Here is a 13,573-nt window from a genome sequence, read left to right as displayed (position 1 = left end):
CTCCCCCCTCCCTCACCCACTTCCCGGTCTGCCATCCTGACACCAACTGTCGATCCTAATATATATGTAGACTATTCTGTCTATGCGTCCCTTGTAGTTGTTGCGCAGCAACCAAATCGGTAGGGTCTGTTTGGCCTTTCGATTAAAAATACACGAGTATTGGGCACGCGTGTATTTGAATCCAACGTTGTGTATATATATAAACACACGCTTAACCGAATCCAACGTTGTGTCAAAATTTCAAAGCAATCGGTGAAGAACTTCCGGAGATTTAAGATTTTGAACAAACAAACATTGACATTTTTATGTGTCTGTTCGGGCTTTTGATAAAAACACGCGCGTATTCGACACGTGCGTATTCGAATCCAACGTTGTGTATATAAAACACGCTCGTATTAGAATCCAACGTTGTGTCAAAATTTCAAAGCAATCGGTGAAGAACTTTCAGAGATTTACGATTTTGAACAAACGAACATTTACATTTTTATTTATATATATGCCATAACATTTGTAGCAATAATAACTTTGCAGTAGTAAATACACAAATGTTAAAACAAAAAAGTTGCAGCATTTGCAATAATTTAAGATCACTACATTCCACTGACTAATTTCAGGTTATACATGTTAATCAAATACATTTTAATTTTGTTCAAAGCCGTGCCGCACTTGTAATTGATAGGACATACTCCCCAAACTTGCATTGGTGATATTTCATCATGCCAAAGTAAGATTAAAAATGCTAATATATATACATGATTAAATACTGGCAAAGTTATTCAGAGGCGTGGGGTAGGGATTTCAGATGCCTTCTTGTTCCTGTCCTGGCAGTCCCAATACAGCTTACACAGATGTATATATCTCCGGATTGACCGTTCTGAAACAGAGGACAGGTGCTTTGAAACAGGTTGCAATCGAAAACTGCTTGAACAGTTGTACGAGCCATTTAATAATTAAGTACTTGGTGTTCCGGTGGGATGGTGCATCCAAGAACATCTGACAACATAATGGTGTGGAAAAAGTCACTTTAATGAAACAGGTGCACAAGCATTAACCATAACCTAAGCGCTACACCTTGCATACTAATCATCAAAACCCAGCCTCAATGTACATCTTAATAACTATCCATCCTCCCCCTTCCCTAAGTAACCCTTTACAAACCAAAAGCCAATCACAACTGTCTTCACACAATATTCCCACATCCAACCAATGTGCATACACCACTATTGTCATCTTATTTCATTCCGAAACTCCCACCTGCTACATCAACTGGGTCTGAATATGACCAAAGTTTCTTGCAGTAACTTTCAACTTGTGTAAATAACCGCTAAACCACCTGATCATCATCAGCGACAAATAACAATCCACCCTACCCTTGTGCACCTGGTTCACCGAAAACCGCAAAAATCTACTATAGAAAACTACAAACGTCCCCTAAAAACCAGGCCTCAAAAAAACCCTAAGAGGAGAAAAAAACAGAGAAAAGAACTAGAAATAGGGTTGGAGGCAGTGGAAAAAACATAGAACCAACCTATCAGCCAGTGTATAATTTCAGCTAAAATGGCACATAGTGCCACACGTCCTGTCCCAATGAAGACCATTGGCCCCCGCGCCCCTTAACCAATCATGCTGCCATTCGTCCTTGGGCACTACCACCAGCCTGAAGAGCCTGTGGTGGTAGGGCATTCTGCCCACATCCCCAAAACTCCCATTGGGTGTGATGGCACGTCTAAGAACATCTGACAACATATTAGTGTGTAAAAGGATGCTTTCATGAGACAGTTACAAAACATTAAAACATCACCTAGGCGCTACACCTTACATACTGATCATCAAAGCCCCCCTCCCATAAGTTACCCTATACAAGCCAAAGGCCTGTCGCAACTCTTCTCACTTAAACTCCCCGCATCCAACTATCGTGCATACACCACTGTTGTCCTCTTATTCAATTCAGAACCCTCCCCCACCCAGCAAACTCGACTGAGTCTCAACATGGTCAACAACTCTTATAATAACTTTTAACTTGTGTAAACAACCGCCACCAGAAAAAGCCAGAGTTTTTCTGTCCCCTCAACCCCTGCAAGAAAACTATCTACAACCCCACTGGCAAGTGCATCAATCTTGTCAACACATTGCTAACCTCCATCACGTTCAACTCCACCCGCACATTGACAGATGAACCCCATCATCATGAAAAAACTCAGCAGTTTCGTATCAAATATCCTGGTGCTCCAGAAAAACGAACCCCTTCTCTTTGCAGAATTTTGTGAGTACCCTGTTGCCTTTCCGTCTCCCCCTGTCAACAGCACCTGGTTTCCTCGCCCCCGCTAGGCTCACTTGGGCATAAACTCAGTCCACACAATGGTGGTGCCCAACCATAAACTTTTGATCTGCTGCAATTCCACCTTGATGCACCAAATAATTTTCTACCAGGTGCAAAAGCAACACATCGGGACAGGGCACCCCTTAGACAACAAATTCAGGGTGGGCAATAGCTCATGCCATCGCAAGCTCTCCTTTCCAGACCATTTTAGCTGTACCTCTGTGTCCATAAATCTGAGCGGTTTGCCACCTCTCTGTGTTTCTGCATGCCAAGCCTCCCATTTGATGAAAGAATGCCCACATATCCACACCCCAATGTGCCCTCTACCTGGGCCCACAATGCAACCTAGGAGAGAAAACAGCAGGATTAATGCAAATTGTAGAAAACCCAGCTCAATTGCAAATAGGGCTGATAACAATCTTACTACCACCTCTCAATGTGCCTATTTTCAACAACCTTCCAAACCCTGCTCTCTGTCTCCATTGCAATCCCAATCCGGAAGGAATGCACACCAAAATCCCAGTGCACCCAAAGCCTTCTCAAAACTCCCAATAACTTGTAATGCCGTGAGCTGTGACCCTCTGACGTGTCATAAGACCTTCCCAACCCCTGCAGCTTGCCTGCTCAAAGCCAAGCAACGTTCGCAAGGACAGACTTGCGCATCTGGATAGAGCCGCAACTTAATGCAGGTGCCCCTGCCTGACTGGGCGAGCCATACTTGTACCTTCTCGCAAAGCATCCACACATTATGCCAATGAACCCCCAACCTGGTCTTAGAACCACCTACTCCAGTGACATGGAATGCCCTAATCACAGAAAAACAGATTGTCTTAAACTCAACCTAACAAATGCTCGGGAGCAGGAATATAACCTGCTTCAGATTGTCTATCCTCTCATCAGTGCACCGCTCCCTTGCCCAATCCTCCAAAATCCTCCAGCCCATTTCCCCCGCCAATGGCTCGTACCCCCATAAGAACTTCCTGTAAAAAGCTATACTTGCCAACTTACCCGCTATGGTGACAGACAAAAAATCCTTGTCAATCAACAACATAATGAAATGTACCACATCATTTCATCTGTCCACTGTTCCATTGGTGTCACACCACCTCCCCGGACTGCAAAAATTCCTCCCACCCAAGTCCGAAAAGGAGCTGAGGATAAGCAGCATCACGTTCTCTCACCCATGTACAGAAGTGAACCGGCATCCCTGTCTTCCTGACGTTGGCCCATAGTGCAAGCCCATAGAACCTCAACCACAGGAAATGAGAAAGAGCATCAGCAATGTCATTTTTCACTCCCGGAATGTGTCTGGCCTTATAAATCGCATTTGCACGAAAGCATTCCACACAAAAACCCACAGCAATTGCCATGCCTTTGGGTCTTGAGCAAATTGCCAATACTCACCACTGCCATATTGAACAGGACAGTCTAGTAAGCAAAATGGCGCTCTCAAAGACAAACTGCCACCACCAAAGGAAAATATCATAGGAAGGCTATACTCCTCCCAGTCCTCTGGCCACTCCTCTGAAACACACCCGACCTTGCCAAAAGAGGCCAAAATCGTGACTGCCGACTGAGTCAGAAAACAGATTGACCGACCACTGCACTCCAGCCATGGGAACTCCTTTGCATTTACTCAAGAAAACTCGCCACACTCTCAGACCCTCCTTCACCTCCACCTTGATGTGTGCGAGTGACATACCTGTCAAAAACCAACCCAAACACTGGCAAAAGGTTCTGCCTGCCCTCACTGCCCTGCAAACAAAAATTCAGATGAATGAGAAGGTCCTGAATGTCCTGCACCTGTGCCTTGTCTTTAGCCAGCATTCTGTCCCACAAATCCAGACACTTGTGCTTCTTGTCCTACGGCACTTTAATCTCCATTCAGGAGGAGTCCCACTCAAAGTCCAAGAAAATGATCACCTGCACGGGCCCCAACATCTTCTCCAGTGACAAGGGGACACCTACACTCTGCATCAACTTCTGACACCGCACCAAACCTTTCTGACATTCTTGTGAATGTGGGGCACCCATCAGGATAAAAATCATCCTAATAGTGTCATGACCTCCTTTCCTGCCACATGCAGGAACATCATCTGCACTGAAAACCTCAAACAAACAAAGAACATGAAATTGAATACTAAATTGGCAACGCTTTATCCACAAAGAACTTCCCCCCAAAATGAATGCCCAGCAACTCGCAATCCTCAGGGTGGATGAGTAACAACTGAAAAGCCAATTTTACCTCATACTTTGGCACCAACGTGACCCAGCTGTATTTATTCACCAGCTGTATAGCCATGTTCACAGAGGCATAATGCCCTCTATTGCATGCCTCTGGAATTAAATCATTGACTGACAGGCCATCCTGCCATGACAAATGTTGAATCAGCCGAAACTCACTTGACTCATTTTTGGGGACCATCCCAATCAGCAATATCCACAGATTCGCCAAAGACCAGTCGTCAAACAGTCCCTCCATCCTGCCTTCTCTCACCTCTTTCAACAACTTACCCCATACCAACTCCTCATGACCCTTTACTGACAGCAGATTGTTCGCCCATCTCTGCACCCTGGGGCTCTCATAACAAACAAAAAGCACATTCAAAACCAGGTAACAACTATTCCCTCTCCTGTTTCATTCTGAACTGCCCAACCCACTATCTCAGGCTCTCCACCTTAAATGGCGTTTTAGACTTTGCCCATGGGATTCTGTCCACCTCTGCTTCAGTCACTGCTTCCCTGCCACTAACCACCTGCGCTACCCTGCTGGGCAAAAGCCCCCCCCCTTGTGGCCCACACTGGGTGAGCATGTGTTGCCCATGTCACTTGGAGCACTCATGCCTATACTTACAATATTTCCGCAAGCAGTGTCCCCTGTTGTAAGACCAGCATGCTCCCCCGCTTCCTGCCTGACTTCTCCCTGCTGCACCCACCCCTGCATGGGTGGGACGCCCTCGAAAGGACTTATATATCACCGGCCAACCACTCATCGTGGAGGTAGATGGTGTGGGCGGCTCAGGAGTCATTGTCTGTAGGAACAGCTCATTATCCTGCTGCCCCCAAATACAATCCGCTTCTTTCACCATCTGAGCTTGGAATTCCTCATCATATTGCACTCAGGCCCACCTTCCTCGAAAGCAATTTGCGCATTCCTCACTACATTAAGATATTTGAACAATGCAATGAACCGCTCAATTTTATTTCTCAGAGTATACACTTGAGTATATATGAAAAGCCGCTGTCCAGTTCTCAAAATAAACCCTCACTTTAGGCCGGCAGGAAAGCTCATATTCCTCGTCCTTAGATCCTTCTTTTGCCCTTATTTCCCTATTTAATAACTTGAAAATCTTTATGTATTCCCCCTTCCAAATGCGCTCTTTTGTTGCCAGCATCGAATGAGGCTCCAGCGGCTTTCCATTTATGGGATACCCATTTACGTGAGTTTCTTGCGTTTTTGTCTCCTTACTTTCTTTCTTTTCCCTTTTGGCATTCTCCTCAGCCTTGTCCCCAGCCTCCACTACCTTCTCCTGCAGTTTCTCAGTCATCCCTTTCTCTCAGCGCTGCCCTCAGGTACAGCCCCATCCATCCCCGTACCTTCATCCTGTATGTACTTCCCCTTTGTTAACCACAGGCCACACCCCAAGTGCTCCTGTGATTTCAGCCCCACAGTCTGTACCCCCCACGTATACACCCATGCCAGTGCCCTTCACATAAGGCTTCTTCCTTGTCCCCAAGGTCGAGGCCCACACCAAAGCTGTCCGTCCTGATGACGACCTCACCTCCATTTGGATGGACACTGCCCTTGCTGACACTGCAATAGGTACGGCTGCTGCAAAACATAAACAATTTCCATCCTTTTAGATTTGTTGCGCCCATAATGCACATCAGGAGGCACCGCCCACCAGGTATTTTAACACTCCCCATCATCTGCAATTTCCCCCTCTTCCAGCTCATCCTCATCGTAATCTAATTCCACATCACCATCCCAAACGTCACCACCATGACCTCCACTCGTACCGGGCACTTGTCCACCAATACCACCACCCCCAAATTGAGTATTATAAAAATCCTGTTCAGGCAAGGCAGATGCAAATCCCGATCCTTGCCACTCCGATGCCCGGTCCATGGTCGTCCCAGAGCCGGCTGCAAAGAAACAAGCTCTAACTTCAGGCCAGGGCCCCCAGGTCACACTAGACCCTCCCGGCTGTCTGGAAACTTCTGCTGCCATAGAACCTGCCTCACCCACCAAAATGGCACAAAACAGACTCTGATTTCCTGTCTGGGAAAACTAAAAGGCTTTTTGTGGCAACCCGCCCAAACCCCCTCCAGGGATCCCTTTGCCCTTATAGCAAATGCCTACCGTGCTGCTACCGATCTGGCTCTCAACCCTCCCCGGGCTGAACAACCCATTCTCCTTATCTCCCCACCTTTAAAGGGGCTCGCACTGCCCAAAGACTCTGGTGCCAATTTCTCTGACATCTCGAACCACTTGTCCCATCATTGCAGGGACCAACACTACATAGCTGTCCAAAAGAGCAGGGGCAAACCCACCTCCCAGCCTCCCTTCCCCACTGCCTGGCTCTAAATTTGTGTCAGTGTGCTGCCAGGGTGCCTCTCCCCAGCTTCCTCTCCTTCATTATTCAGGGCTTGCCTGTGCACGCTAGACAAGTCCAATGGCAAGCCCTGAGCATCAGCAACCCGCCCCCTGATGTCAGAATATCAAATGCCCATATGCTTCTGAGAGGCATCACTGCGCTCTACCACCAAACACAAACTTCCACGGGGCCACAGGTGAGAGCGCACCTCGTGCCAGCTCCCCAACAGACTCCACTAGAAGTGGACGTGTTCTTTTGCGCCTGGCCCGCTCCCTCCCGACCAGACTCCTGCACTGTGCACCTGCCGAAGTTCGCTTGTTGGCCTCCCGTCTGCACTGGGGACAAGCTGAGCCTCAAGGCCCACTCTGCCCGGGGAGCTACTAACTTGGACAGCCTCTTCCCTCCCACAATGGCAGCACGGCGAGGTACCGAGGCACGCAATGGCCAGCCCGCAACACTTGGCCACACCACTCTACCCTGCTTCATACTGCCTTCCAGTTTGTATTTTAAAAGGGGGAGCAGGCCATCACTGTGACCACCAACCCCACACCTTTCTCCACAGCGGCTGCACCATACCAGGTAGGCTCACCTGCTGAATGGCACCTGCCACCAAAAAAACGGCCGTGCCAGCTTATTGCAGGGTATTCAGGGCCTGCTGGACACTTTCACTTAACTCCATACATATACCACGCAAAAAATAAGACTCCAAAAAAGCTTAAACTGACATTGCCAATCGGTGTGTAATTTCACCAAAAATGACACCTAGTGCTACATGTCTGCTTAGTGGGGAATACATTCCAATAACTGGCCACGGGATGGCCCAGCTGGCATCCTCTTTGCTTATTGTGCCATCCCATAGGCCTGCGGGCAGATGGATATTGAAGCCACCACAGACTATCATAAGGTGCTTCACACTGGTGCTAGTTGGTCCACAGGTTTACCCTACTGATTTGGTCTCCAATAAACATTTATGACATCAATTAAGGTGTGCTGGTTTTTTGTAACCTTGGACAATCTTACATGCAGCATACATAATGGAGTCATAGATGATGAGACTTTTTTTGCTGTGTAGTCCAGTTTTGTTGAGATCCAAGTGGAGAGTCCCAAGATGCTCTTACTCTGCTAAATCTAGTTGCCTCAGTTGCAAAGCCCAACTCGTCTGTGGGCACCAATGCAGCTATAGCACTATCCACAGCCCATGTATCCAGAAAACAATAGCTCTCTTTGGAACTTACAAATGCTACCCAGTCCCTATCCTCAAACTTTGATTACAATCCAGCTATGTTTCATGACAAAATGGTGCAGTCGGCTGACACTCTCTGAAATATCAGGATTGGATGTAGTAGAATCATTGAATGACGGAGACGTGTGGGGCATTTGTATTTATGGGCAAACGGTGCCAGGACTAAATGTTTTTCTCTGCTGGACCCACGGCTGACCTGAAATGGAAATACCACTTGTGAGACTAATTAATGAGGATATTGTTGATCACTACATTTTGTCTGTGAAGAATTACATTTCGTACAATGCTCCTTTGATGCACATCATATACCGCCTGATTCATCAAGCTAAATTGCACTCGCAAAGGGCAAGATTCTCAGATTCTTGCCTTTTGCGAGTGCAATTTTTGCATTTGGGATTCATCATCTCAAATGCAAAATTCGCTATTTAAGAATTCGCACATTTGCGAAGAATTGAATTTAAGGAATCTCTATTTGAGATTCCTTAAATGCAATTCATGAAGCATTTTAAATTCGCGAAATTTCTATTTTGGGCCGCTATTTACCACGAGGTCAGACCTCTCGGTAAATAGCAAAAACTTAGAAAAATGCATTTAAATGCATTTTTCTAAGTTGCATGTTACACACACACATGTCCTTTGGACATGTGTGTGCGCAACACCAATGTAGATTACATTTCAGGGGTGCTACAGGGTGTCCTTTGGACACCCCTGCACCCTTGAAATCGCATCCTTATTTGCGATTAGCTAATTGCTAATCGCAAATAAGGAATAACTCCCCATGCATTCCCATGGGCCTGTAGGCCCATAGGAATGCATGGGGAGTTATTCCTTATTAGCGATTAGCAATTAGCTAATCGCAAATAAGGAACATGTAGGAATCGCAATATTTATTGCAATTCCTACATGAATCCCGTTTTGCAAGTCCTTAATAGCGATTCGTTATGAATCGCTATTAGGGGCTCGCAAAACGGGAGAATGATGAATCAGGCTGAATGTTCTTGCCCTGATGAAGCCTTGTTAGGCGAAATGCGTTGGCTGCGATTTTCTAAAGAAATACACACTAAAGGTCAAGATTGATTTTAACTATGAAGATCTACGAGTGTTAACTCTATGTTAAATCCGTACTGTTGATTGTAATTTAACTGAGATATATGTGTTGCATCTCAAAAAATATATATTGTCTCTCAAAAAATTCTTGTGTAAAATTATTCTCAAAGGCATTTGAGCATCTAAGTTCCACTTATCGATTCAGATGTTGCTATGAAAAACTGCAAATCCACTGAATTCACAAAGCATAAATTTGCACCTGCCAATGGATTAACTCGCACAGAAGAATTTGTCATAATTGTCCATGCAAGCAAATCGGCTAATAGAAGTAAGCCAAATAGGTCAACCCCAAAATACACACATTTTGTGGTTATTCACAGTCTTTTGACAGACACACATCAACTCTGGGAACTGTCAGGAATGTTCTCCAGTGAAGAGTAGGAGTACATCCATTTACGAGGTTTGAACAGGAAGGAAATATTGCCAAAATGGATGGGTTTAGTTAGAAAGTGCAAATTCACATTACCTTAGCATTTCTTCATATGTTTAAGCAAACATATGAATGTAATTATTCCATGAAAAGTGCTAATCTTTAAATTTTTGTGGAATTCTTTGTAATTTCACGAAAGTCAGAAAAGTGCTTAAAACAAAGGCATAAATCTATGTTAGTAAATTTACAACCATGGTTGTTAATTAGGCCCAATGTATGGGAAATTGGGCACGACCAAAGAGTAGGCCATAAGGACCTAGAAGGAGGTTAACATTTCCACCATTTTTCCTTTACATTTGTATTTGCATGATTTTCCTGTAGAGTAAGTTAGCAACATTTGGAATGCTTGTTCAGAAACATTTTCATAAAGGGACATTTGACCTTCTTTGGAGTGGCTGCAGTTCATTACGCCTGCTCTCTTCAAGTGTAAGCATTTGTATTTACTGCACCCCTTCTGCCAAGACTTTCTTTTGTGACTCTCGTTTTTTGGAAAGGGTCACAGATTTTCTGTAACATCTGAGCTTTTGCTCAACAGAGTAGCAGTTCTTGCCCTCTGTCCAATAGGCCACAGCAGCCTGCCTTGTTAGGGATCCTCTCTGCTTAATCTCCCTTCTACTTTCATCCAGCAGACTCTTGATTGTCATTTTGCTATGTTTATGGACCTGCTGGCTCTTTAAATATCATCAATTTTTTTCCACCTGAAATGCTCTTATTTTCCCCCTTGCATTTTCAGAGCTAGCATTAAAAGCAGGTACTGGGTTTGAAGCGATAGGTGCTAATTCTTGCAGCACAATTTATTTGCTGCATGAATTGATTGCCTTAGGGACCTTTTTATGATAGCCTAGTGAGGTCTGTGATTATATGATTTAGTACATATTCCCAATATAGCCGTGTCATTGGAGGTCTGTCAAGTAGTGTTGAAGGTTGTATGTGCTTAGTGACAGCATCAAGGGTGGAAAGTAAGTAGCCCAATGAGTGACCAAGTGAGTGGCTCCATTGAGATTTGCATACAGCTCTACACTACTGTGTCTCTGTGGTGCATGTCTGCCCCTCATACCCCCATGGTCCTATCGCCTTCACCTAGTCTCCAAGTCGTCATGCTCTAGCGATCAATACAGTGGTGGGCATTTTAGGCAAAGGCCAACTTCATTTCACTGCTCAGAAGGGTTCCACCAAGCCCATCCGACTGATCGACCGCTCATCTGGGTATCTTCATGGCATCTAAAAGACATGACCTCCACATTCCATAATCCCCTCCTACAGCAGTATCATAATGAAATGCTAAGCATCTAGCTTTCATGTCGGGCCAAAAAAGAAACATGACTAGGTGCTCTGTCTGGGTTCAAGAACACGCATCTGTATTTCAATCTTCGTTGGTTCCCAATTTAATCTACAGTAAATACAGGGTACTCAGTCTAATACACAAAGCCATACACATATATACATATTATAGCCTTACTTCCTCCAGACCAGGATTCACAGGTCAACGTTGTGAAACGTCCTACCAACCACTAATAAAGAAGGCAAGTTTCTGCAAATCTCCAAAATCAACCTGTCCCACCTCCCTTTCTGAACAGATGATGTTTCTCCCTCTTTCTCTCCAAGGTCTGTTTCTATTCTTGCCATTACCCTTTCTTCTACTATCTTTCTCCACCTTATTCCCGACTCCTCTTTCGCTCTGCATGTTACAGATATGAATAAGTGTCTGTTCTCTGTTGTAGATTTTGATGTCAGAGCCTGGAAAGCTGCTGCAGAAGGTGAAGGTGTGGCTCCAGGAGTACTGGAATGTCACTGACCTGGTCTCCATCCTCCTCTTTGCCTTTGGAATGGTGCTTCGCCTGCAGGAGCAGCCACTCAGCAGCTACGGTCGAGTAGTGTACTGCGTCAACATCATTTACTGGTACATTCGACTGCTGGACATCTTTGGAGTGAACAAGTACCTGGGCCCATATGTCATGATGATTGGGAAGATGGTGAGATATGTTTCCCTGTTCCCGTTGTCTCTTCCAGAATTCGGTCCAGTTAACCTGGAGCAAACGAAACAAGAGTGTATGTAGAGTGCATGCCTTGAACAACTCTCAGAAGAGTCAATGTTACTTGTTTGATAGATCCCTGCTAAATTATGTTGGTTGCACTCAACATCTCTGATTCACTCACTCACGGGATATCCCGAATTCAATTTATATGTAGAATTGTAAGGGTCTAATCAACAATGTGTTCCATAACCAGGTTTTTAAGTTCACCTCAGTAAGAAATCATTGGCTCACAATTCAATGCAAATTATTTTTATGTATTGAAATGAATTAGGCTGTCTACATCGAACTGCATGAGTAAAACATACTGCTGGGTAGGAATGTTTGATTTAAATAAATTATTGCGAAACAAAAAGGGCGTTGTGCCTCAAAATTAATAGCTGAGAATCACAAATCTGCATAGTGACACTAGTAGGACAGGATTAGTCATTTTCATTATGAATATAATCGTTGATAGGGTATTAGCCCCAACACAAGTCTCTTTCTATTGGTGTCCCGATTCGCCTCTCCTTCTGCACTGGTTTTACTCTGTTGCTGTTCCACTTGGAAGTCCACACAAATCAGGACATTGCTGTGAAAACAGCTCGGCCATTTTTGACTAGTAGAATCATCAGGCTCTTGCTTACACACTCTCTAGCGGTAGGTAAAGTGACAGTGATGTTCTACTTTATCCTACTTCTCTTTTACAGCTTTGGATTCACTGATAGCTATATCTACTAAGAACTGGGCTTCGGTGACATTACGTTTTACTTAAGAATACAGTTGTTGCACCTTTACAATCCCTAAGGAATGAGGTAACAATCGGTTTGAGAGAACTTTGTAGAAAGTAGAACCGTGCCAGTGCTACTGTGCTACAGCCCAGTCACATAGTGTCAGAGAACATTGTTTCCTTGTAAATCATTGTGTGCACCTAGATTTTAAAGATGGAAATAGTAACTCTAACCATGCCCTAGTCTTTGACGCTCAGCATTATCTAGGGCCATCTTTGTGAGAGTGGGCCAGCATGTCTTCGGTTCCTTACAACCTGAGCAAGCTCATACAGTGAAGCTCTAACACTCGGATGTTAATTAATCAACTACAAATGATAGGTTTTGCCCTGATGCTTCCTTCTTGCAACTGTTCGGTTTTGCAAAAAAGATAACCGATTTCTCAACTGACAGTGTAATTTATATTAGCTGTTAATGGTTTTCCTATAATTTATGCACCAAGGACTCATTTTATGAATAGTTATTTTGAAAGACAGTAGTTAGCAACAATAATACCTAACAAAATTCTATAGTCAGTTTAGGCAGAGGCAAGCCAGGACACAATCTATTCCAAATATAGGTGACAGTGAGGCAAGTTTCATGTATTTACACCAATTTCACAAAATTGTTCCTGTCTGAGAAAGTAACTCTGAAAACTGAAAATACAGTCACAATGAGCAATTTACTAGATGTAATAAAAATATTGCACATTTTGTGATTGCTTCCTTTACAATGTCTTATGGAAAATGTAATAACATGAAATAAAATAAACAATGTATATTAACATGGGGCCATGGGCAATTGTCTCTCTGTTGCCACCTCTCCGTATAGTGAAGGGAGGTGGCCGGCAGGTACAGTCAGGACAAGAAAGAAAGAAATGCAGAGAACTGAGTACAAACATTTAGAGAGAGAGCAATCTAACCAATTCCTACAGCAAAACTGAGGTTTTACAGGCCTTATTCTCCTGCTTGGTTACCTCACAATGGGCGATATTTACAACAAAATGTCAGAGCGTAGTGTTCCTCAAAAATTAGTAACACCTTGTGCCGACATAAAATGCAGGGATGAGCTGTATTTTCAAAAATGCTATGCACCC

At 44.4% G+C, this 13,573-nt stretch overlaps 1 protein-coding gene across 4 annotated transcripts in view; it reads left to right on the top strand.

Annotated features, from left to right (window-relative positions):
- The window catches only part of TRPM3 (transient receptor potential cation channel subfamily M member 3), a 940,843-nt gene that overhangs the window by 799,540 nt on the left and 127,730 nt on the right, over window positions 1-13,573 (top strand). For all 4 annotated transcript variants that reach the window (XM_078675756.1, XM_078675753.1, XM_078675754.1 and 1 more), the window contains one exon: window positions 11,420-11,671. In XM_078675756.1, the coding sequence (XP_078531882.1) occupies window positions 11,420-11,671 (252 nt within the window). The remainder of the gene's footprint in view (window positions 1-11,419; window positions 11,672-13,573) is intronic.

This window comes from Lissotriton helveticus, chromosome 2_1, assembly GCF_964261635.1.
Source record: "Lissotriton helveticus chromosome 2_1, aLisHel1.1, whole genome shotgun sequence".
Lineage (NCBI taxonomy): Eukaryota > Metazoa > Chordata > Amphibia > Caudata > Salamandridae > Lissotriton > Lissotriton helveticus.
The sequence above is the reverse complement of the archived record's forward strand: the minus strand, read 5'-3'. Positions and strand labels throughout refer to the sequence as shown.